The sequence below is a fragment of the Leucopleurus acutus genome (genome assembly GCF_964270905.1).
Source record: "Leucopleurus acutus genome assembly, chromosome: 18".
NCBI lineage: Eukaryota > Metazoa > Chordata > Mammalia > Artiodactyla > Delphinidae > Leucopleurus > Leucopleurus acutus.
This window is the reverse complement of record NC_139160.1, coordinates 75,438,548-75,464,504: the sequence shown is the minus strand read 5'-3', so window position 1 is coordinate 75,464,504 and position 25,957 is coordinate 75,438,548. Positions and strand designations below refer to the sequence as shown.

At 46.0% G+C, this 25,957-nt stretch overlaps 1 protein-coding gene across 1 annotated transcript in view; it reads right to left on the bottom strand.

Annotated features, from left to right (window-relative positions):
• MYO16 (myosin XVI) overlaps window positions 1-25,957 on the bottom strand; it is a gene marked incomplete at its 3' end in the record, with an annotated part of 531,603 nt that overhangs the window by 51,721 nt on the left and 453,925 nt on the right. Inside the window, exons 30-33 of the mRNA XM_082859271.1 lie at window positions 19,620-19,716; window positions 14,721-14,967; window positions 12,526-12,797; window positions 2,798-3,829 (exon numbers count right to left, since the gene is read on the bottom strand). Coding sequence (XP_082715397.1) covers window positions 2,798-3,829; window positions 12,526-12,797; window positions 14,721-14,967; window positions 19,620-19,716 — 1,648 coding nt within the window. The remainder of the gene's footprint in view (window positions 1-2,797; window positions 3,830-12,525; window positions 12,798-14,720; window positions 14,968-19,619; window positions 19,717-25,957) is intronic.

Sequence of the window (25,957 nt, the reverse complement as noted above, 5' to 3'; positions counted from 1 at the left end):
TTTTCTATACGCAACTCACCATCCTTTATATTTTAACTGGAAATACCTTTAGCAGGGTAATAAGGAGCAGTTTAATCTCTTCAAGGTCACTTTCTAAGGAAGCGAGGGGAATATTTTGAACCCTTCTGCAAATATGCAGTGCAGTTTCCCCATATCACAACGGTCCAAGAAATGAGCTGTAATTAATTCAGGTGCATTGAGGCGGAATTAGCCGCCCACTGGATTATTTGGTAAGGAAGCTATTTCAGGTGAAGAGAAGAATATGTTGAAATATAAAAAGGGTAAAGAAGAAGATTTAAAATCTTAAAGGGGAGAAGTCCCAGGACTCCAGTAAATCACGAATACCAGCCATGCAATTCATTCAGAAGACAACGGATTACTGGCTCCAGGATCACATGGTGTAAACCCTAATAATCACATAAGCAGCTCCAGTGATTAGCTCCAGCATCAAGACTATTTTTTCTTCCAAGTCTTCTCTTTAAGCCCCTTTGACATCCTAAAAGAATAGCCTGTACGATCCCAGGAGGACACGTCCTGCACGCTGGTCAACGTGTTTGCTACATCACGGACCCTCGGGAATCACACCGGTCTCAGCTGCACCGTTGGACTCCTGTCATCTGGTGCGAGGGGACGAGCCATCTCCTACTGCAGCTTCCTGTTATTACAGCCACTGTGCTGGGGCAGAAGCTGCCAATTCATATATTTATGAGAAAGTCGTAAGTGGCTCAAGACAATCTTTTCAAAATAAAGAGTGTTTTGTAAAAGCCCACAGTAGAAAAATAGATATTTTATAATTTTAGAGTTGCACTAACAATGTTGTACTTGAGGTTTTGATACATGTTCCCAAATACCGGTTAATGTTACCAAGGGTAAATATTAGCACATCCACGCACCCTGCCTGGAGGCCTTACTGGAATCCTCCCCTCAAGTCCTAGACTTAGGGATTTCCAAATGATGACGCCCGTCTACAAATTCATTAATTTCACTTCCTTGAATACAGTCGAGAAGAATTCATCCAATTCCCATCTATAGTAAAATTTGGTTTTAATAAACTTTTAGTTCCGAAAGCAAATAGTAATTTGTTCATTAAAGGCTTTTCTCCTAGAGTCCATTTTGTTCCTTGGAATGAAACATATGACTTGTGAAATTCAAGCCATCTCCTACTTACAAGGACAATTTCATTTATTAATGGCCTGTAATTAAGAAATTGTTAGCTAAAAAGACAATTAGCTTATCTGACTGAAGAATAAATTGGGGGGGGGGCTTCCCTGGTGGCGCAGTGGTTGAGAGTCTGCCTGCCGATGCAGGGGACACGGGTTCGTGCCCCGGTCTGGGAAGATCCCACATGCCGCGGAGCGGCTGGGCCCGTGAGCCATGGCCGCTGAGCCTGCGCGTCCGGAGCCTGTGCTCCGCAACGGGAGAGGCCACAACAGTGAGAGGCCTGCGTACCGCAAAAAAAAAAAAAAAAAAGAATAAATGGGGGTTAGGTTATTCACTCATTTGCTAAGTGTTCTTAGTCTTGACCTACTTTTCACTTATTGATAATGTTTTCTAGATTTTCTAGAGATTTTGGACCTAATCAAATGATGAAAGCCAATATATTTATCTATTTTCTTTAGGTGAAAGAGCAGGTTAACGCGTACATAAAACGTCACATCATAAGCTTTTATTTCCAGTCCTACCACCTGACCTTAAGGAAAGTGTTTAACCTCCTGACCTTGAAGTTTCCCATCTCTGTAAAGTGGGGAGGCTAGTAGTTGCCATCTACATTCGGGTTAATGGCATCATGGTCGAGGGACCCGCTACAATTTCCTTAAAGAGAAGATGCTTTGTATTCACGTAATTCCCCTCCCAAATACAGAACATTGGAAAATATTTTGGTTCTGTATAAAAAGATGTTTTTTGGAAGATGACTACATTCTCTGTGATTATTAAGAGAATCTGTGCCCAAATGGCGCCTCTGGCTCAAAGGCAACCTCGTCTGAATGAATTAGCACATGGTGAGCTCCTTACAAGAGATTAGCAACAAATTCTTAATGAGGGCTTTTTGTGTTTTTGGCTTTTTTTTTTTTTTTTTTTTTTTGCTAGCTACCTTCTGCTTTTATATGGACACAAAATAAATACTTTTTAATACAGGCAACAGCCTCTGGCTGCCGCAGCTTAGCCCTGAGCTCACTTGACTGGTCTGTCAACAGCTAACTAGTTATGAGACAGAGCTGCTCAATGAGAAGATGCAGATATAACAGAACTGAGTTAAAATTTTCCTTGGGTGGCAAAGGAACAGCACAAAAATCATTCATCCAGAACAACATAGCGTAAGTGGTACTGAGCGAGTGTAAGAGAGTAACTGAACAGGTAGCCGTCCCAGATGCCGGGAGTGGAAGTGAGATGGACAGCAGGTTGGAGGACACTCGGGTTAGCCGTGAGCTGTAAACCAAAGGGGCATCTCGGCATAATGTGACAAAAGTGCCCCTTCCATGTTGCAAGTGAATATTATCAGGAAACGGAAATCAGCGGCTCAAGCCGAGTCCTGCTCTAATACTTCTCAAGTCACAAGGGTGTATTAAACCCAGTTTTAGCGCTGTGGGCTGTTGTATCGTGAACTTTTACCTACGAGACGGAAAGATTCATTCTTACCTACCTGGCCATATTGGTTGCATAAGATGTTTGTTTTTAAGTTGGTACCTGCTCTGAACGACCCCGCAATGACCTCAAGCGCTCCTTAAACCGTATCTACGGCACATCGGCACACATCCGCGTCTGCAGCTACGCCTCTACCTCCGTGTGCGAAATTCACCTTCGGCTTCGCGGATCCTGCGGCCCGCCGCCGACCTCCGGAGCACGCTCCTTCCCGAGCTGAAGAGGCTGGCCAGCTCGTCCAGGGGGCTGCCCACAGGCCTGCAGTTCGGGGGGCTGTAGGCGGCCGGAGAGGGGGCGCCGGGGGCGGCCTTCCGGGGCTCGGCCCGGGCCGCCTTCCCGGGGGGGTGCGGGCTCCTGAGGCCGGGGCTGCAGGGCGCGCCCGCGGGGGCCGAGGTGGGCCTCGGGGGGCCCCGGGGCGGCTCTGCCGGCCTCCCCGCGCCGGGCTCGGGCGCGGAGGTGAAGTGCGCGGGCGGCCGGGGGGCGGTGGCGGGCGTGGGGGGACGGGAGGCTCCGTGCGGCCCGGCGAACGCGGGCCGGTCGCCGTCGCCCTCTGGGGCTTTGGGGTGCTGCGGGGACGGGGGGCCGGCGCCCTCGGGCTGCACGGGGTACCTGAGGCTGGTCTCCAGGACCGGCAGCCTCTTCACCTCCAGGGGCGTCAAGGGCGACTCGTCGGACGCCGGGGAGCAGGTGACCGGCGTCGGGGGGAACACGAGGAGGGGGGGCCGGTGCGGCAGCAGGTCGGGGAAGGGCGCGGGGATGTCGCACGCGTCCCGGCAGGGCCCGCCGGCGTCGCCGTCCTCCGAGGGGAGGGGGCTGCGGCCGTCGCGCGGCGGAGGGGGCGAGGCGGACGCCGAGACGCCCGCCCCCAGGCCGCCGCCCTCGGGGGGCGCCCAGTACTTCATCTCCTCGTACACGGCCTCCGCCGGCTCGGGGCTGCCGGCGCGGCCCAGCATCTCGATGTACACGGGCTCGGGCTCCAGCGGCGCGGGCGGCGCGGGGATCCCCGGGGCGCGCTGCGGGCCGCTCGCCCTGCGCCGCGCACCGCCGGCCCCCGCCGCCCCCGGCCTGGCGCCCGAGATCTCCTCCGAGGAGCCGCTGAGCTTGGTGTGCGGGCTCCGCGTGGGCTTCCGAGGCGGCATCTTCTTCACGGCGCTGTAGTCGTCGCTGTGCGGCCGGGGTCGGCTGAGAACTGGGCGAGGGCGGAGAAGGGGCGGCAGTGTTAGCGGGGGACCCGGCCCGAGCCTCGCGCAGCGCGCGGAGCTGCCCCGGCGCCGCGACTGGCGAGGACCCGGCCTCCATCCTCCAGGGTCCAGTTCTCCCCCGCCTCCGCGGGGTCTGGGTCCCTCCACCCTCCAGGGTCCAGTTCTCCCCCCTCCCCCGCGGGGTCCGGGTCCCTCCACCCTCCAGGGTCCAGGTCGCTCCCCGCTCCAGGGTCTGGTTCTCTTCAACCTCCGGTTCCCCATCTCCCCACCCTCCTGGGTCCGTGTCTCCCTGCACTTCACACGACTGCCAAGGGGAAAAGCCTGTTTTGATCTCGGAGGGGGAGGACAACTGCCACCAGTCAAGGAAGAGGTAAGGTGGCCCGTAAGGAGGCCCAGGATTGCCAGCCGCCTGCAGCGGGAAGGGCTGGGATGCAGCGGGGTGGGCGCCTTCCATCTGCACTGGCACCTGCTTACGCCTGGGTTCTGAGGGCCTGATACACGTGTGGACTAAGTACTGGCTGAACTGCTCCTCATGGCTTTTAGAGAAGAGAAAATAGGAGACTGGAGAGAACCAGCAAATTAGCGGGTTGGTGCCCTGTGGGTGTTTCCTGTAGGAAATACCTAAGCTGGATTATTTAAATGGTCTAAAACGAACACGACAGAACACCATTGAAAACAACTACATGCATGGAAAGATTATTTTCCTAAAAAGAACGTTGTTAAAATGATGCCAAGGGCTTGTTTTACAGTTAATTAATATATCTGAATCCTAACACACTTAACAGGGAAATCAAGAGTGTTGTATTTCACTAAGAACTTCAGTGGCAACTTCGTAAATTGAAAAGAAGGAAGATATTTAGAAAAACAAAAGAGCATAATATTAGCGAGAACTAATTTTTAAAGAGGCAGAAAAACTACTTAAATATGACTCAAAACATTTATTAAAGTTTAAGTTAAAAAATTCTAAAAGACTTATTTTTCTAATGTTTTTTACTGTAAATTATAGATTTTATTAAATATAATTTCTCTGGAGCCAAGATGTTAATTTTAGAAAATTACACACAGTTTTACTAAAATATCAAAACTTCTCAAATATCTTGAACTATTTTACCAATTTGGTGCTTTGCTAATCTGTAGGAATTCTTGATCTGAATAAGCACATCTAATTTTGCTGCGTTCCTGAGTTTTAAGGCAGCCAGGCTTTTCTCTCATTATGACTCCATATATGAGAGTATCCGTCTCCACTTTCAGAGTGACAACTCCACTTTTAGGGTTAAAATTAAAGGCTTTGGAGTCAGCTGGGCTTGGATTCAAACCCCAGCATGACCACCCTTTCATGCTATCATTCATTTAGTCGTGCATTTAACCAGTATTTATTCAAAGACACATTAGTGAATATACAGTAATTGTCCCCTTCCTTCCTCTGCCCTCCTGGGTAAAGTCAGACAATAAAAAAAAGTAAATAAAACAAATGAGTTAATTCCATAGCATGTTAGAACATGATACATGCTATGAGGTGGGAAACTACAGGCCATAATAGTCACAGAATTGGGTCTGTGTGTGTGTGTGTGTGTGTGTGTGTGTGTGTGTGTGTGTGTGTGTGTGTGTTTGCGCGGTGGCATCGGTGCAAATTATAATTTTAAAAGAGGTCTTGGTCACATCTCTCTGGGCTTCAGTATAGTCATGCCTAAAATGGTGATATCACTAATCATCTCAGAGGAATAAAATAATGCATGTAAAGTGCTTAGCTCAATGTATGTAAAGTGCTTCGCAAACATGAAACAAATGGGAGACATCCAGATGAGAATGGAAAAGAACAAAGTGAATTTTCTAACTCAATGGATATCTTTGAAGGCCAGTATTGTACAGGGTTCACCAAAGCAGCCAACTTTTAGGAGTAGAAAATACCCCAAATGCACAATTCTGTAATTAATGAGCATTATCGCAAAGGCTTTCGATGTACGAAAACACAGCAACGCATAAGCTTCTCCTGGAAAGTTAATGAACCAGACAAAATGTTAACATTAGTGTTACAGAGTTGTTCTGAAGATCTGAATAAGTTAAAGGACTCGTGGCAGCTTGTGTTTTACAAAACTGGCTTCAACAATATTTCTAGTCCTTCGTGCTCTTCTAGAACCGTGAAGCTGGAAGGACCTCTGTGGCCGCCCCATGAATAGAACATGGCAGAAGCCAGGCCGCCTGCCTGCTGAGGCTGGGCCAGGGGCGGTGCAGCTTCTGGCCTGCTCTTCCTCTCTCGGGACACATCTCTTGGTGGCCCTGATCTCTATGTGAGAAGACTGCTTACTCTGAAGCACCCATGCTGTGGAGAACATGGGGAGAGGCCACACAGAGGTGAGAGAGATGCCAGAGGACCCCATCTGCTCCAGCCCTCAGCTGTCCAGGTTTCCCCAGCGCAGACACCAGAAATGTAATGAACTGGGCCTGTGGACCATCCCAGGCCCAGCCGCTGTCTGACCACAGCTGTGAGAGAGCTCGCATGAGAAGGGCTTAGCTGATACCCAACTAGTAGAATGGGGAGAGAGGGAGACAGAGAGAGAGAGAGAGACAGAGAGACAGAGAGACAGAGAGACAGAGAGAGGGAGGGGGAGGGAGAAGGAGAGAGAGAGAGAGGATGATAAAACCTTTGTCATTTTAAGCCACTAAATTTTGGAGCGGTTTGTTAGATAGCAATGGACAACTAATACAGATATTGGTACTGGAAGTGGAGTGCTGCCATAAAGCCCAAAACCCTAAACTGTAAAAGCCTGGCAGTAGCCTTGGGAAGTTGGAGGAGTTTGTTGTTTTTTGGTTTTTAATATTTATCTATTTATTTATTCATTTACTTATTTTGGCTGTGCCGGGTCTTAGTTGAGGCAGGCGTCGGGACCTTCGTCGTGGCATGTTTAGTTGTAGCAGGCGGACTTCTTAGTTGCGGCATGTTGGGATCCAGTTCCCCGACCAGGGATCGAACCCGGGCTCCCTGCATTGGGAGTGTGGAGTCTTAGCCACTGGACCACCAGGGAAGGAGGAGAGGTCTTGAAGAGACTGTGAGCAGAAGTGTGACGCCCAGGAAAGCTCCTGGTGATGTTTAAAGGAAAGTAAGAAATATGCTGGACGCCGAGGGAAACATAACCCTTTTTATACCTTTGTGGAAAGTTTAGCAACACTGTCACCTGCAGTACTGTGGAAACCAGACAACACACTTAAGGAACTGGATGATCTAGGGAGGGAGAGCTTTAGACCAAGTGTACAAGCAGCCTCCTGGATTCTTCTACTTCCCTGCAGGAAAATGAGGGTAAAGAGATACGCTACAGAAAGAACAAACGATTATCTATAAAGGAGCCTGGGCTTTCTGAGTTTGAAAATAAAATAGTTTCTCACTGGGCCGTCAGGATAGTAAATAACTCCGAAGTTAAGAAATGACTTGTAAGCAGAGATTGAATCTGGGGCATTTTCAGGAAAACAGGATCTAACGCTGAAGCCAAGGTCATGACTATGAACCCCTTTATTAAGACCTCAGAAAGATTTCAGGTGGTGCTTCACTGGACCTTTTCAAAGAAACAAAACCACAGGACTTCTAAGGATATCAAGAGTATTGCCCCACAGAAATCTTGCAGAAAAGAAAAAGTCGAGAGGAGATTATCTCAAGGAGATTTGTGGATGTGGCTTTTGACTAAAGGGGTAGATTATAAATTGATTCACAGGAAACTCGCAAAGCTTTTAAAGGAACTGTATCAGCTGCATTGAAAGAGGTACGATCGATACAAAATAAAGAAGCTCTGGTGCTTCAAAAGTTTATGAGCAGGAATCAGGCTGAGAAAACGACCAGCCCCAAACATGTCACCTCTTGTGGACGAGGAAATAACATCCAAAGGTGAGCCCAGATTCTGTAGCACGGACCTAATGGCCATGGAAAATAATTTCCGGGCACCAGGACTAAATCCTAACCAAGGCACAAGCAACATGTTAGTTGTGTGGAGAATAGGCAGCTTGTCTTCGATAGTTAGGGACAGTCCTGGAAGAGCTGCCCACCTAAGGGGCCTTACCTGAGCAGCCAGGATACCTGGACCTGACTTAGATGATGGGATTTGGGGCTTGGACCTGAGCCTGATGTGATGATGGGATAAGGCTCTGGGGAGCATGGGAGAGGGATGAGTGCCTCTTGCATGAGGGAGGGATGTGAATTGTTTGATCCAGAGGATGGATTAAGGCAGCCTGTATTTTCCAAAAATTGGCCACAATAGTTTTCCCAGTCTTATCAAGAGTTAGAGTCTATTTCACCTTCCTCAACCTGGATGCGCCTCTGAGACTGTCTGGTGGCAGTGGTGGCAGTGATGCTGTGTGGCTTCCAAGGCTGCTCGTCAAAGGTAAGAGAGTGACCGCCCGGCGTTCTCTTTCCTGGAGCAGGCGCCGGGGACACACTGATTGTCCACGTAAGAAGTCCAGCTACCCTGAAGCTGCCAGGCTGCACAAACTGGGTGGCGAGACCACCTAGACACAGAGTTGGCCAAGCAGTCCCAGTCCTTAGACATCTATGGGCACCAGGCATGCAAGTGACCAGCTTACAGGCGATTCCAGCCACCACATGCAGCTTCATGGAGGACCTTGAGGGACAGCCACTCAGATGAGCCCAGTTGACACCCAGAACCTGAGACAGTAATAAAATAATCGTATTTTATTTAAATATCCAAGTTTGGGAGGAGTTGGTAAGCAACCATAGATAGCTGATATGATATTCCCTCAAGGTTTGCTTTAGATGCAGAGAAAAGCTTTTTTGAATTAAACATGATAAATAAAAGTAGCACGGGTTATCGGGAGGCAGTTGAGAGACTGGCCTCTGGAAGCTGACTGCTTGGGTGTGTAGCATGGGACAGGATACACCACTGCTCCCCTGACTCAACATCCACATCTACAGAGGGGTCACAGTGACAGTCTCACCCCATCAGGTAGTTCTAAAGCTTGAAGATACTTAGCACGGTGCTTGTCACATGACAAACAATTGTAAGTGTCAGCTGTTACCATCAACATCATATTATTACTACAGAACCAGAAATTAGTCATGAGTCAGAGAACAGGGTTCTGTAGGGCGTGGTCTGCAGTTCATCACTATCAGATCACCTGGGGTGCTTTACTGAGGATGTAAAGAGCACAGTTCCTGTCCTTGTCTGTAACTACCAAATTAGAATATCTGGGCCGGGAACTGGAAAGCTTCATTCTTCATAAAGTGAAATTAGAATACCACAGTTAGAGAATTAAGAGTCTAATTTGGTTTTATGGTTATTCCTTTGCGTGTGTGTGTGTGTGTGTGTGTGTGTGTGTGTGTGTGTGTGTGTCCACACAAGTCCTTGCTAATTGTTCATTTGCAAATAAGGATTTAAGGGCTGTTAAGAGTGAATTTATATTGAGTTTTCTTAACAATTTTTTTAGTCCTTGAATTTATGGATAAAAGTGAGATGGGATCAGGGAGACATTTCATGGTTACAGATCACCTTAAGGGCAAGTCTTAGTGTCCTAACAGTAACTTAAGGGATAAATCCCACATTCTCAAGCCCTCTCATTTTTTCTTAAACTTGACTCTTATCTGAGTTACTGTGCAATGATCTAGGGACTTGTGTCATTTTTAGATTCTGTTAGGAGGTAAACATTTTCTTGTACAAAATAGTTTCCCTTTGAGTTTTTGGCTAAGGCACGTCGGTGACTTTGCCTCAAGACACAAGTTACTTGGCCCCATTCTCACTGAGAATAAGATGCCTACATGTTAAATCTATGAGAAGAAAGAAATGAGAAGATCGTTCATCAAGAAAATACCTGTATCTGTGTGTATTGTTATCCTCTGCTTTCCAACTCTTCCAGTGTGATTTTGCCCAGTTTCAGAGCAAACTGTGTGCCCTTCTCAGGACCTAAGACATGAAGGATGCCTAGATAAAGCCAGTTCCCTGGCTGGTGGGCCTGTTGCATACTTGAGTGAGGTCAGTATCGATTTGCAACCAGCTTACAAACTGGACAAGAAGGGCTTCTACTGAGCTGCGATAGATTACAACCTTGCTAGGTCATTTTTTTGAGGGAGGAGTCTGTTACCTTTGCTCTCGGCCCATCTTTCCCCACTGACTGCCCTCCACGTGTGTAAGGCCTCTTAAATGTCCTTCTCGACCCCTTCCACAGGTCCCAGTGAGGGTTAGCCCCTCCTGCTCTGTGCTCTTTGGTGCCCTTGCTGTTACTCTGCCTCTCTCATAATTTGTTTGCCCATTTTCCTAGCCCACTGGTCTCTAAGGCCCTGGGGGAGTGGAATACACTGAATTAACATGTGTTGAATGGACAAATGAGCCATAAGTTGTGAAACATAATTATGTTCTCCTGTTATGCCCCGTCACACATTCTCAGGGCAGCGTTCACGGAGGACCTAATTTTCATCAAATTTCAGGTAAGAGAAAAAAATACTATAAAGGGGATTCTGTTAAAAATAATGCTGACAAAGTCTGACAAATCTCAAGGGTACATGTTGAAACTTGCCAAATTGTGCTCATTTTGATTTACTGATAAGAAGCTAGTATCGCTTTCACGAAAGCAGCACAAAGAAATATTTTTCTATTCTATCGATTTATTTGTTCAATAAGTATTTACTGAGTGCTTACTGGGTGTCAAGTGCTATTCTAGAATAAATTTATAAACAAGACAATAAAAAAGGGAATAACATGTAATGCTATTTCCAAATTAAGCCACACAGCTGAACCATTCTCGTACCTATACATATAAACTGTGTTTTGTTACAAAGGGAAGCTGTAGGGCAATTCTAAGAAATACGGATTCCTCAGGTGTTATTTCTAAGGAGCGGGTGGCTGGAGTCTGAGGGAGGCTGGGTATGCATCTCACATCACCAGGCGTAAGTGGTGGCGCCTAGAGCTTCCCCCCCAAACCTGTCCTGTGCTATTTCACCATCCAGGTGTCCCTGTGTTGGGGAGAAAGCCGTCACATTGGGTTTAGATACTCAGTTCTTCAGCAAAGCCCTCAGCTGGGAGCTTCCCTGCAAAGAAGAGAAGTCGCGGCTCTGTTCTTCCTTTCCTAGTCTCTGTTTGCAAAAAGCAACCCCAAACTTTTAAAAATCACACTTTCAAATAGTTGGCTCTCGCTTGTTAATAGTTTGCAAACGAGTGTTAAAATTTACTGGCCCATAAAATTGCTTCCAGCTTTTCAGGCACAAAGGTAGAGAAGAAAAACGAGCCCTCTGGCCGGCCTCTCTTCACTATGACCGTATATACTGGATGAAAACCTCTAGGAAAGGCACGTGTTAATAAGAACAGGACTGGGCATAAAAGGTGTTCACTCGGGGCTTCCCTGGTGGCGCAGTGGTTGAGAGTCCGTCTGCCGATGCAGGGGACACGGGTTCGTGCCCCGGTCTGGGAGGATCCCACATGCCGCGGAGCGGCTGGGCCCATGAGCCATGGCCGCTGAGCCTGCGCGTCCGGAGCCTGTGCTCCGCAACGGGAGAGGCCACAGCAGTGAGAGGCCCCGCAAAAAAACAAAAACAAAAACAGTTAAACTATTCCGTGTATTTATTTGTTTATTGTGTTTACCATCTGTCTTCCCCACTAGAATGTCAACCCCATGGGGGAAGATAACTGTTTTATTTATTGTGTACCTTCCTGGGCCTAGAATAGGACCTCATACTCATGGGTGATAAGTAAAATCTGTGAAGTTAGTAAATGTTCTGCAAAGAAGGACTTGCTCTGCTTTTCACAATTCTAAAAATTAAAAATTAAGCAATAATATCACATGAACTAATCTATGAGAGAATTAATTGAGAATAAACTGTGGTTTTGCATAAATACGTCTAGACCACCGATGCAGAGACCTTTGTTGTCTAGTCCCCAAAGTTTCACTCACTGAATTTTGCTGAGTCATGATTCTCCTCTGCATGAATCGTTTCACTTTACTGTGTGGTGATAAAGCAGGCTTAATTTTTAATTAAGTTGTGATAACAGGGAAGCCAGATGAATCTTTTTAGCTTTTTAATTCACAAAAGTTTACATGGACGAGCAACCGACTCTCTGAATTGTTCTGGTTTGAGGCTCCTCATTCAATGTGGAAGTCGGGAGAGGAGTTAGGAAATGATATATAAGTAGCTTTTCCCTAAGAGGCTTAGAGATTAGAATTAATATTATTTATGTTTAATGATTAAAGGGCCCCTGGTGGGCTTCCCTGGCGGGCTTCCCTGGCGGGCTTCCCTGGCGGCGCAGCGGTTAAGAATCTGCCTGCCAACGCAGGGGACACAGGTTCGAGCCCTGGTCCAGGAAAATCCCACATGCCACGGAGCAGCTAAGCCCGTGCGCCACAACTACTACGCCTGCGCTCTAGAGCCCGCAAGCCACAACTACTGAGCCCGCGCGCCTAGAGCCCGTGCTCCGCAACAAGAGAAGCCACCGCAATGAGAAGCCCGTGCACCGCAATGAAGAGTAGCCCCCGCTCGCCGCAACCAGAGAAAGCCCGCGTGCAGCAACGAAGACCCAACGCAGCCAAAATCAATAAATAAAAATTTAAAAAGAAAGGGGGGGCCCCTGGCAAGCCAACAACGGATTTAATTCTACTAAAAATATATTAGGGCAAAGTACTGCCGCGGCGCACAAAGACCGGAAGTCAAGCATCAGTAACCCAACGGGGGTCGGGGTCCCCCTTCCCCGAGGCTAACCTTCATTGGAGGAGTCCTTGGTGACAGCCCACAGGCAGGCGCTCACGGCCTCATAGGAGGCGCTCAGCCGCGTGGTGGGGTCCCTCTTTGGCTTGGGCGGAGGCTGTTTCCGTGGTGATGGGAGGCCGCTGCTGTCATCCAGGCTGAGCACCGAGTGCAGAGAAGGAGACGGGGTGGATGGGCCAGCCTGGGACTGGACCAGGCTGTCTACCGCCATGGGCACTGGGACGAAGCTGCAGTGGAGGCGCCTGGGTCCACCCTTGTCTTCAGCTCTGGGTGTGCGTGGGGAAACAAACACAAACAGCCCCGCCAGAGAGACCCAGATGCATTATTCAGATGGGAACAATGAACCGGCTCAAGCAGACATAATCACAGCTTTTTGGTAAACAGCCTTCCCGCCGAGGCTGGAGGATGCGTGCAGCGCTCTGGTACCCAGCGCATCCAGAGGAAGCCACTTCATCCTTCCAGCCCTTGCTTCGTGATAAACACGTTCGAGACTCTTCATTATTACTTTAGAAAAAAATCTCACCGGAACCCAAGATGTGGCAAGGAGTGCCACATTTGCTATCAGGCATTCGCTGAGTGAAGTTTTCACACCCTGATTATTAAGCAAATCAAAAAGCCAGGATTTCAATCTGAATGATAATTTCTGGGAAATCCATCTTAATAGAGAGTTACTGATGCATCAGATGCTGGGAGTTATCTCTGTTTGCCCTTGCAAAAGAGCAGATGCTTTACTTAAAGCGATCAAAGATTTTCATTCTCTCTCTCTCTCTCTCTCTCTCTCTCTCTCTCTCTCTCTCTCTCTCTCTCCCTTGCCATTTAAATTCCATCAGCAATTATTCAATTATGTGCAGAATTGTTATTTTTCTTCTGTTATTCCATCTGGTTGCCCAATGCCAAGTGAACTGCTGGTTTTCAATAAATAAATAGACAAATACTTCTTCACTTAATTTTATATCAGGCAAATGAATACATAATGAAATTGAGAAATTGGGGTGGCTGTTTAGCTCCAGCAGAGAAAATAATAAATATTATTCTGGAAGTCCTATAAAATTAATAGTTATCTGGTTAAAAACAATTCCTTCTGGCTTCACATGTCAATGGAATCATGTGCCAGGGAGATGCCAATGCATTCATTTTACCAGGAGTCTCCGAGCATTTGTTTTTATAATTATATCTTTGTGTGGCAGAACACCAACAGAGCTGGGATCTACTGCCAGGCAGAGCCAGACGCCCATATAGGAAATGAACTAGCTGAAGACGAAAGCGTGGCACTCGGTGGATAATTTGTTTTCCCTGTAATGTTTAATTACAGTTTTCCGTACAAAGGGAATTTTTTCAGTATTTAATCACTGAGATATTTGAGGCTAATTAGGGAGAGACACACCACCACTTCCACTTTAATAAAAAATCATTCGACATCACGGTCAAGGCAAAGGGGGGTCATTTTCAGGGAGAAACAACTAGACATTACTAAGTTCCTATGGAAAAACAAACATCTCCCTGACAGCAAATTAGGATGGAAAGACCCAGGGAGGATTGTAAATCACGGGTGTCCTCGTCTGTCACCGAGAGACAAGAGTGGAAAAGTGGAGAAGGACTTAGTTTTCTTCACGTGTCTATTTCAAGCTCAGCGTCCAACGTGAACTTTAAAATAAAAATCTTTCCCCAGAGCTTTCCTTTTTGGCAAAGAAGATGTGACAGTTTCCTAAGGGAAATATAATACAGGCAACCATTCATTGATTTCACTGCTCTTGTGTTTTTAGAGTGTCTTCTCCATTTGGGGGGTCAGGTTTTCAGAAGTGTCTAGGAGTCAGCCTTATTTATATACGTGACACTTGCATAAAGATGTCGAGAACCAAGCTATATATCTTTGCTAAGACGTAAAGATTAGATGCCTTAAAACTTTGTGCTTGAGATGGTCAGTGATGCAAGCACGGTAGGTGAAGCAATTATTTCATGGGACCTAAACTAACACGTAGAGCATCTATTTTGTGGAAGGAAAGCCCAGGAAAAAAAGCATCTTTTCAGGTGTCAGGAGGTTTCACGTAACGCACTGCGCATGCATACGTGCTTGTTCCTCTCCCTACAGTCATAAGTGATTGAACTTTGCGTTAAGGGCTATTGGCATTTTCTTGACGCCCCAGGATCAATCGCGTAGGTCACTGAAGTTGCACACTATCTGCCTTTACCTTTTGGTTCCTTCCTCTTGCTTGTTCCTGGCCTCCAACTTCTCTTTGTGGAAAGTAGCGTTCATTACGTTCCGGAGCCGGTCATTCTCACGGGCAATGTCCGAGGCGTTCTGCACGACCAGGGCATCATAGGTCTTAAGCCCCAGGTCCTCTGTAATCTGCAGGAAGCTGTTGATGGATGTGACCTCTTGCTGCCTAATGCTCCTTTTCTGATGCAAGTGCTGGCGTGCTAAAAATCCTCTGATAACTTCAGTAAAAGAACGAAGTGATGGGTCAACGAGAGGAACAAAAGCAAAAAACCCAGACGTACATCAGCAAGTCCAAATACATTATGTTGGAGCAGCTCTAAAGTAAAATATATTTAACCCAGTCTAGGACTTTACTAAAACATCCTAATCTTATATTAAAAAAGATATCTACATTCAGTAATGTTAACAGTGGAGGCAAAAATCCTCACCCTGAATGAGATCGTGCAGGTAATATTCTAATAAAGCTTCCCTCCCTCTTGTGGTGACACAGGCTGAACACTGATGGAAAGAGCTAAGTCCAAACCCCAGAGAATTCTGGGTGTGGCTCTCATCAGACTGTTTTGGGGATGCACCAATCACATTATTGTATATCAGATTATAACGGAAACGTCTGAGGCTCACGGATGTAGTCTTTGAAGACCATGCACATATTGCTAACAGGATTGTGACTTAACTCCTAGAAAAACTAACACTGCATTTAAGGCTCTGGAAAGAGACTGCGTAGAAATATGGGTCATCCTTCTGCTTTCTGGGGAAGCAGGGCTAGAAAAACGTGTAAGAATTGGGGGAAACAGGTGGATGAACACACTTTGAAATCACTTACGTGTCAGTAACAAATGTAAGACTTGAAAATAAAAGTCACGCCCACTGTGTAAAGGCACTGCCACGTGCTAGGCGCTCCAACCCATCTTTCAGTGCCCAAACTCGATGGTCATTAATGTACCAGTATCTCCATCTTGTACCCAAAGAAAGAGAAGCTCAGTGAGGCCGAGAAAATTCCTCTAGGTAAACACAACCAAAGAACGGTAGAGCGGGGATTCAACTCTCTGCCCTTATGAGGCCAGACTCTACCTTGCAGCCACGTGGATGCAATCTGTAGCTCTCCAGAGAGCAGGTCACAACAGGGAAGGTGCAGGGAAGCACATCTGGGATCAATATGAAGACGACGTTTTAACAATGAGCATAGGTTGTAAACAGATCAGGCATCTCATGGGAGAGAGTCAGCTCCCAGTACCCAGGCAAGTTCAAGAAACAGGATGGCCCCCGCTCAGGGATGTTCTGACAGATGAGTGGGAGCAATGCTGATTTGATGCTAGGATGCGTCCCTTCTCATTCTAAGTTTCTGTGATTAGAAGCAGTTGTTCGGATTATAGGAAGAGCTATAATTGTAGGGAAAACCAGTGTGGGTAACAAAGACACCTTATTCTCCTCCTATAAAATATTAAGTGCTTTAAAATATTCCCTGGCTACAGGAGAATAAATGTGTGGGTATCTATATATGTCTAGGATATTCACTTAGATGCCTTTACTCGATTAGAAGATGGAAAGGCGAACGCAACTTTCCACAATAATGGCTTCAGAGGCAAATAATATGCAGACGTCTAAAATGCTCAAGACTTTTTCTCAGATGGCAGTACTAAGTCTTTAGTGACTTTGGAATGCAGTGTATTAAGATAACTGTAAAAACAGTCATGCTGAACTAATCTAAAAGAGAAAAAAATTAAACAGCTCAAGGTACAATCAGACTCCCAGGAATCAAAAATGCGGAATAAAATGTAGAAATTTTAGCCATGTGACAGGCACAGTGAGAGAGAGAGGCAGAAGGCCTGCTCTCTGTTCATTCGCTCATTCCTGTTACATTAAACAGAATCTAGACATTGACAATGGGAGGTATATTTAAGATGTTTAATCTCTTGGAATAAAGGGAAGATTAATGTGGACAGGCCAGACTGCTGACCTCCAACTACAGCAGGACTGTTCATTGGATCCACGTAGACCTGGGAATCCACTGTCCTGTGTCCAGACCCTGTTTTCTCACACTTTGCACTAGCAATCTTTGAAAATTAAAAGAAAAAAATTTATACTAGTTGCTAAAACATGGTACCTTTACTAAGAGACAATTCATACAAATAAATTTGGCACAAATAGATAATTAATACTTGTCTCTTTCTGACAGTTTCATGCAGGATAAAATGAAGGTATATAGTCAGAGGAAACTTCTGTTGGGAATAATTTGAAATTGAAATGATTAAATTTAAGACTGAGGTGTAACTACAGCTCTCTGCCACCCAATATTTACAAAGAAAACATGAGAACTCTTAAAAAACTGGAAAGGACTCCAGATGATATAAATTCGGAATGAATTTCATACTAGCAAAAAGGACTGAAGCAATGGTTCTAAGAGATGTAAAAATAAAAATCAATAATTAATGCTTTGCATTTAAGAGCCTGTAATTTAAAAAAATGCTCTTACAGCCATTATTTCATTTATGCAATAGGAAATTGTGGTTTGCATCCATTTTTTAAAAACCAGTCTCAATTTTTATCATTAGGGGTGAAGACAGAACTACAGTTCTGCTAATTCCTTCTGTTTCAGGTCCATAGGGCACAGCGACTTAACATTTGTAACCAACCAGAGGAGACATTACTAGCGGGCACCCCCGATGGAAGACAGAGTACGCCGCCTTCTAATTACATGTAGGAAAAGTTCCAGGAGAAAGTGATACCCGCTCCATGTATGTATAAACGCGGTATTAAATGGAATTCTCGGTTGGTTCCACAGCCCGGGGGGTAGAGCACTGGTCTTGTAAAGGAGACTCTCCCCGTCCCACTTTCAGCCTGAGGCTACAAATGCAGATTCGGATTCAGGAGTTCTGGGGCAGGGCCTGAGACTCTGCATTTCTAACCAGCTCCCAGGGCACGCCTGGACTGACCATACAGAAAGGAATTGCAAAGGCGACAGAGTCAAAAGGAGACCTGTGAGCCCAGCCCTTCCCTACCCTGATGAGGGACAGAGAAGGCCAAATGACCCTATAACCCAAATTACCCTATTACCCTATAACCCTATATAGGTATAACCTATACCCTATAACCCAGAGAGGAGCGAGGATGGCATAGGGCCTCCCTCACCCGGGGCTCCCCCCACCGCCCCTGCACACCAGGCTGGTGAAAGTGGCCTCAGGGGACCAGCCAGAGACCCTGCCACACGGTCTGGAGTTTGGAGGACACGGTGGCCTGGGAGGCCGACGCTGCCAGGGGCTGAATGCAGGGCGGCTCTGCGGGGAGAGGCTCACTTGTCAGGGTCCCCAGCTGTGCTTCTAGGACACCAGACCTTGCTTATCGAGACAGAGACGCCTGCCAGGAGTCATTTAAAGAGACTTCCTCTTGGAGAGCACCCAGGCCCACAAGCAGCGTCAACGGGGAGTTCCAAGTGGCACCCAAAGGAGAGATTTTGCGGTTCCCAGGTGGGTAGCACAGGTGAGGGCTGAAAGGCGCCCACATATGCAGAGAGCCTGTTAACCCCTGCCTGCCTGCTGGCCAGAGAAGCCCCAGGCCAGGTCACGTGGGTGTGGGTCGGACTGAGGGGCGGCCCTGTCCCCTTAGCTGTTCCCTCCTCCCCGGAGGGCACCTAAGTAAGGGTGGGAGCCTAGAGGGACGATTTAACTTGGAATGAGATTCTGACTTTTGACCTTCCTGTGGACTGGACTTGCTAAATTCTGAACCGAGTCTGTTTGAGGGACCAGCATATAGCAGGACTTTTTATCATCAGAAAATGATGGGACCCATCAGAGGTTTCAGCCAGGGGTGTGCCTGAAGGAATCCCCCAGGGGCTCGCATAGACAGAGGCTTGAACAGGGTGAGGCAGTTTTCCGTGTTCTCTGAGATGCACTTGTTTTTAATAGTTTCAGATAGATTAGAGAGCTAAGCTCATCACGGCTGCTTCCACCAAAAGTTAGCCTGTAGATTAATTTCTCCCCTTTTTACCTTTCTTTAGAGATACATAATACAATTAAACTATTAAGCAAATTAAAAATCTATAAGTATGTATGTTTCATGTGAGGCATAGTTACGATTTTTAAAATGCACCTATTTTGGGCGGTCACTTGGGTTTTGATAGAAAAAAAAAATCTAAATGGACTCTCAAAGTTAACATGAAATAGATGCTATCTGCTCTCAAAGTTAACAGTCCAAATATTATTATCCCTTCACAAAGGAAAAATAGTCAAGCATTTATCCAAGGCATACATGGAATTACTTAAATTACAAGGCATACATAAATCCAAGGCATACATTGGCTAATGGGCTGTGGCAGTCCTCCAAACTCTAGCATACCAAGGGGCGCTGACTGGCGTGGCCTAGGAGTCTGGCTCCAGAGCTGCGCCTGAGTGTCACATGGGTTGTGTTTTCTTCCCCACTGTGGGTTCAAAGGCACACTCTTCTTGTCCTGTGCTTCTTGGAGGATCAGCAAGCATGAATATTTTACAGGTGAGGAATGCATAAATTACAAGGTACGTATATCCCCTCTTCCAAACTATGACTTAGGTGAAAATGTGATGCAGAATTACAGATAGAATGATCATGAAATAAAGCACGAGCTGTGGCCGCACACTCTGATCTAGAGACAAGTAAATAGCCAACTTAGCTACAGTGCTTCTGAAACTCCTGAAACCTATTTATTTGCCTGAAGGTAGCGCCATGGGATGGATGGACATAGGGCCATGGCAGGGTCCGCTCTAATATTTAGGTTAACCTAAATGTTAGGTTTCCCTAACATTTAAACTTGGGGGTTCACTAAATGATTTTGTATTTTCCGACTCGTCAAAGTTCAGAAATGTCACTGAACTGTTACTGTGACGTGTGTAACTGTTACCTTTTTGGCAGGTGATAATTTTTCTCTGCAGCTGTAGGCACAAATCGTTTAGCTGGTTGGCATGCCAGTATTTCAGAAATACTTTTCGAACACCAATCTAAAAGGCAAACAGCAGGGAAACATTTAACAGCATGAAGATGCCAAAATAACAATGGGAAAATAATCGGCAAGAGGTTTTTCCAGAAAAGGATTTGAAGGAGCAAAGCTCACAAAAGTTATCCCAGTGCATCTGCCGTATTCTTGTAACACTTCTACATTTTGTGAGAATCCCCAAGCTTTTGTTCTAATAAGTATGTTTGCTGTGTGTATACATTGTCACTAATGTTTGCAAATACCCATACACCACAGCTGTCGTGGTTGCCCCCTGCAGCACAAAGGGAAAACACCGGCCTTGACTCTTCATTGGAAGATACAACCGTTCCCATGAATGAATTCCCAAATCCCAGAGCTAAACCCTTATCTTTATTTTATGATCCTTTTCTTTCCGCAACTCAAAGCAGGGAGGTTGCGTCTGTGAAAAGGAAAAGTGAACAAACAAAAAGACCAAAAACAAAAACAACTTAAACGTGATGCACAAAACTGTTTCACTTCAATGATTTTTTTCTACTACACCATATGTTATTATAAATCAAATGTTTATACAACTGCAGTGATAGAACCGCAGCACAAAAGTAAAAAGTCTTCACGTCGTCATCTCTGAGCAATAATCTTCTAGACGCCTGCCTAAACAGTAGCTATACAATGAACATTCGTGTCTAGAATTTTAAAAAAGGAATTTCAGCATGTTACCGAATCAGTTTCTAGTAAAAGCCCTGGTGGTGTGCAAGCCAGTCCAAATGTTCCACTATTGATGAGAAGCACTGTCAAAGAAAGTTCTGAAAAACACATAACAATAAGCCACATCCACGCGTCTTCAAAATAATTTTCTGGTGTGTTGTGCTTATTTTCTAAGAATTCACAGGACTGTGGTAGGTGTGAGGAATGCCCTTCACAATGGAAATGCTCACAATGGAAATGCTCAGATGTAAATAACTGCAGAAGAGCCTGGGAAATACTAACATGAAGAGCTGTGGACACACAGAGGTGACGTCCTGTTAGATCCGGAAAAAAATACAGCTCAGGCAAACCTTGTGATACGTTCATCGTCGTCGTCTTAGCACTTGAGACAAACACCGTGACGATGAGAGACCAACACGTGTGCTCCCAAGCATGGGCTGCGGACACTAAAATGCTGACACCACCACTTACCCCCGCAGCCTGTGTCAGACGTCAAAGGGGCACCCGAAGCTGGTACATTTATACACACCATTAGGTACCAAAAAGGCTGACAGGTCAGACTTGCCATTAGAGCGCTTGGCCAGAGGTAGCTTAAGAAGCTTTTCACGTGGAAACGGAGTTTCCTGCGAACATCTTTTGCCACTTCCCATCTTATGTAGCTCTCCCCTTAGGCAAGATTTGTTGTCTTGATGAAGCACGCGGTTTTTCAAGAGATTGAGACTCAAATCTTGCATTATGGCAGTCGGGCTAGCCACGTGGATGGACAGGACAAGCCCTCAACCGCTCTCCTGTTTCAGAGGCCCCTGGTTGACTAGATGTCCTTCTTCATTTAGTTTTCTTTAAATTGGTTGAGATTTGAGGCGGGTACTTGAATGGGTGGCCACAGAGAATTGTCACTTTCCCCCCCCCCCATTGTAGTGCCATTCTCTCTCCCTAGTGATTTTCCATAATTCATAGAGTTTTTTTTTTCTTCCCAACTGCTGAATGATTTTGGCAGTCAACAGGAAGAACAGTTGGTACTGTCTGTGAGCACCACAGAGCAAATCTGTGAGGCAGGCTTTGGGAAGGAGGGAGCGTGTCATCTTTCTGTTCATTGTCGACTGTGGTATGTAACTCGCTGCAGGAAACTCAATCCCCGAAGCAAAATTCACGCAAACTTGGGTTCCGAAATGAAACTCCCGGAGAGTTAGAGGCAGCAATACTACAGAACGGGTAGAAGCAGTAATGACCACTCTGGGAGAACTAACGTATGAAGGGAGTGCACCATGGGGACAAGACCTCCGGATGGCGGTGGAAGAGCTGGATTCTAGTTCTACTCCCTTCATTCCGTGGAGACCCCGGGCAGGAAGACAGCTGCATGGGATGACTAAGATCTCTTCTAGCGACTTTTTTTTTGGGCTTGGATTGGATTTTGGTTTATTTTTACTCCTTGCCCTGTTCTTTTTTTTTTTTTTTAATCAACTTTTATTTTATTTTATTTTTAAAATTTTTATTGGAGTACGGTTGCTTTACAATGTTGTGTTAGTTTCTCCTGTACAGCAAAGTGAATCAGCTGTACGTATCCATATATCCCCTCTTGTTTGGTTTTCCTTCCCATTTAGGTCACCACAGAGCAGTCAGTAGAGTTCCCTGTGCTCTACAGTAGGTGCTCATTAGTTATCTGTTTTCTACAGAGTATCAATAGTGTATATGTATCAGTCCCAATCTCCCAATTCATCCCACCAACAACCCTTTTCCCCTTGGTATGCATACATTTGTTCTCTACGTCTGTGTCTCTATTTCTGCTTTGCAAATAAGATCATCTAGTGACATTTCTAACAGCCGTTCCAAAAATCAAAGTAGGTTTATCTTGAGAATTGTGCTAGATTTGGGGATATAAAAATTTTCCAGGGATGATGGGAAAAGATGAATGTGGGACAGAAAAACTAGGCAAGGAACAGAAGACGACAAACCATCTCGAGGTGCAGCCCTGTGCAGTGTGATGAGGGAAGGGGCTACACATGTAACCGGTGGCCACATAGTGAAGAACAGACATTTTCCTGTGAACACTGGGTATACACTAAAAGATTTAAAGAGGATCCCGTCTAACTTTTATGAAAATAATTTTGGAAACTGTATTCAAAATTTATAAAGTTCCTGCTTAAAACTGGCCGGAGCAATGGGTTGCTGGGCTTGGCTTTGAGCAGCACAGTATAATGAAATCAATTATTTGGGTTTGGAAGATTCTACAACTGTTGCTTGTCTGTTGGCCAACTTCTATTTACCTTTTACCCCACCTCCAGGAGTGGATTTTTTTTTTTTTTTTTTTTTTTTTGCGGTACGCGGGCCTCTCACTGCTGTGGCCTCTCCCGTTGCGGAGCACAGGCTCCGGACGCGCAGGCTCAGCGGCCATGGCTCACGGGCCCAGCCGCCCCGCGGCATGTGGGATCTTCCCAGACCAGGGCACGAACCCGTGTCCCCTGCATCGGCAGGCGGACTCTCAACCACTGCGCCACCAGGGAAGCCCCCAGGAGTGGATTTTTGATATCCTTTTCTCCTCGTCCAGTAGGGCTTGGGTGACCTTCATTTGTGTTCCCACAGCACGCTATGAATGACTCTTTGTTTCACTTACTGTCCTGCATTAGGTATTTGCCACGGCACATGTATATTTACATCTCCTGAAGAATATGAATTCTTGCACTTCACAAGTGGTGGGGGTGTGGGGAAGGTGGATTCAGATTAGAAACAGAAGACAAGGAATTCTGAGGTCTTAGGATAAGATGCGTCACCGAGACAGATGATAATGTCCTCAAGGATGAAAAGAAGGTATGATGGACGACGAACACGTAAGCCAGGCCCGGAAGTCATTCATCAAGCTGGAAATAAGTCCTGGAACTCAGTAGGTGATAGGATAAACCATGGAGGGAATAAAAGAAAAAAAGCATAAGATAGAACGTCGGGGGCAATGATTCAGCTGCCCTGCTCTCCTCCACCAAGACAAGAAAGATGAGAAAAAGTGAAACCTCGTAGTAGAGTGTTTTCAGGAAGTAGGCAGTTTTCAGGTCACATAGGAAAGCTAAACTTGAAGGGGAGTAAACATGGATGAAATGGATTTTCTCGCAATGATTAGAAATTTCACAGGACTCAATAGTGGGTAGTTGAGAAGTGGTCTGAGTGTTTCACATGGCAGATCTGCCTGTCAGGCCAGACTCGGAGGCAGCAAAAAAAGGAGGTGTTGCTGGGATCCACGGTTTGGGATAATGAGGAGAGGATGGGAACGTGAGTCACAGGACACGTACGAGGGAAGGTGGGATGCTAGACAGGCAGACACAGGGAAGGTGGGAGCCAGAGGACGGGGCCGCTCCCAAGCTCCTGGTGAGATTCTGGTGTGGTTACACTCATGGAAATTCTCCCTACGCAGGTAAAACCAAGGGCTTTGTGAGTGAGGAGGGCTTCTGGGTTTCTGATCCAGTGTGGGGGGGGGGGGCGGAAGGGAGTCTGAATCCACGCTGCAAGTGTCCTGCTAAGACACAGCTGAAGACTTTGTGCAAATGGCTGGGTATTGTACTGCCATCGCATTCCGATGATTTAAAAGAATTTTTTATTTAGCTAGTTGGGTTTACTTTACAGTTATCCAATAGGTAGATTCATTCATTCTTTATTTTTATTGCTTACCACATGACTTATGTCGCCTATATCTGGAGATGCTCGCTAGAAATTTTAGTATTTGTTTGGCTGTGCTGGTCTTCTAGTAAATGTTTCTTTCTCCTTAAAGAATGAAATTAGCTATTTCGTAGTATTTCAGATTCCTTCCGCAGAAACCGTTCTGAATAATACATTTTAGTCCTCACGGCCTCTGCTCTCACTGATAACTATGGATTAGCGGGACATAAATCTAGGAATCTATCTTCATCAGGAAAAACCCAGACAAGATCCCAAAATTTTCAAGGATTTACACTGTCTATTAATGACACTGACTAGGAGAAAAGTGTTGGCCATTTTAATTTTGTCTCTGTGATGAATTCATGTACAGTTTCTCTGTAATCAGTGCCTTAGCATGCTATAGCAAATCCAACAAATTAAGATTCATCCGAATGAGACCAAATGTTCAGATCACCTACATTCTTGATATTGGCTGCATTCTCTTATAAAAAGATGCTCTCACAACCAGAGAAAAGGAGAGGTTGACACGTCCTCCTACTGAGTCCTCTGCTTGTGTTCCCTAGATGCAGAGTGCAACTCCCAGATGCGTCATCTCCTATGTGAGATGAAAATGGTAATGTCATTCTGACTCCTGTAAAAGTAAACCACCTGTGAATTAGAGTCTTCGCTATTTTTATTAGAAAACCATTAGGTTTTTTGTTTTTTTCTTCTTTGAAGTGACAGATTTTAAAAGATTAAACACAATTGTCATCGATGACTTCGAAAGTTTCGATTACCGCTACAGTTTCCAGGGATTGTTTTAGAGGTGTAGGCTGTAGGAGGACAGACAAGGGCCGGATGGGCGGTTGCCATGGAGTGTAGGTGGACTGGACGCTGTGGTAGAGAGAGATGTGGAGGCACCTGTGAGGTTCCTCCCCTGGCGCTCCGTCCCTTCACCATCATCCCTGATTACTGCTTTCAATCACAGAGAGGCAGACGCAGAGGAGGGCTGCCCTTCTTGGGAGCGTAAAGGGACCCATACTTCCCGTTTCCATGGCAGGATGCGCACAGCACTGGCCTCACCTTTTTAGGGACATCCCCCATCTGACCATCCCTCACTGATTGGCAGACCACTGGCAGAACTATCTCCAGGGTGATCTTTCTAAACATCAATCTCGCTATGTTACTTTCATGCTTAAAATTATTTAATAGGGGCTTCCCTGGTGGCGCAGTGGTTGAGAGTCCGCCTGCCGATGCAGGGGACGCGGGTTCGCGCCCCGGTCCGGGAGGATCCCACATGCCGCGGCGCGGCTGGGCCCCTGAGCCGTGGCCGCTGAGCCCGCGCGTCCGGAGCCTGTGCTCCGCAACGGGAGAGGCTGCAACAGGGAGACGCCCGCGCACCGCAAAGAAAAATTATTTAATAGCAGGTCATGATTTTCAGGATATTGCTCAAACTCTCTTGAAATGTTTGTTAGACTTTCTGTAGTAAGATCCCTTTTCAATGCATTCAAGTTTATCTGTTCTCAAACTATATCATAGTTCTTACCATTCCAAAAGGGGAACTTGTTTCTTTCCTCTGGCTTAACGTATACTGTGCATTTGTCTTCATCTCTCTTTGAATCATCTACTCGATAAGCCCCTGTTCATCCTTCAAAACCCAGATAGCTTCATGAACTCTCAGTCTAGTGTATACTTTATAACAATGAATTCATTACAGTAGTGTGTCTATGTCACTAATGTACCTTGAAGATATCTCTAGAATACCACTGAATTCCCGGTTTTGTCATTATTGGTATACCTGTCTGAATGTTCAACTTGACTATGAAGTATTTGTGGACTAGAATAATGTTGGAAAAATATAAAGGTCATAATTTAGACATATTGGGTGAAGGAAAGTAGATGGAATGACAAAATGGAAAAAGCAGAATTTCAAAGAAAGT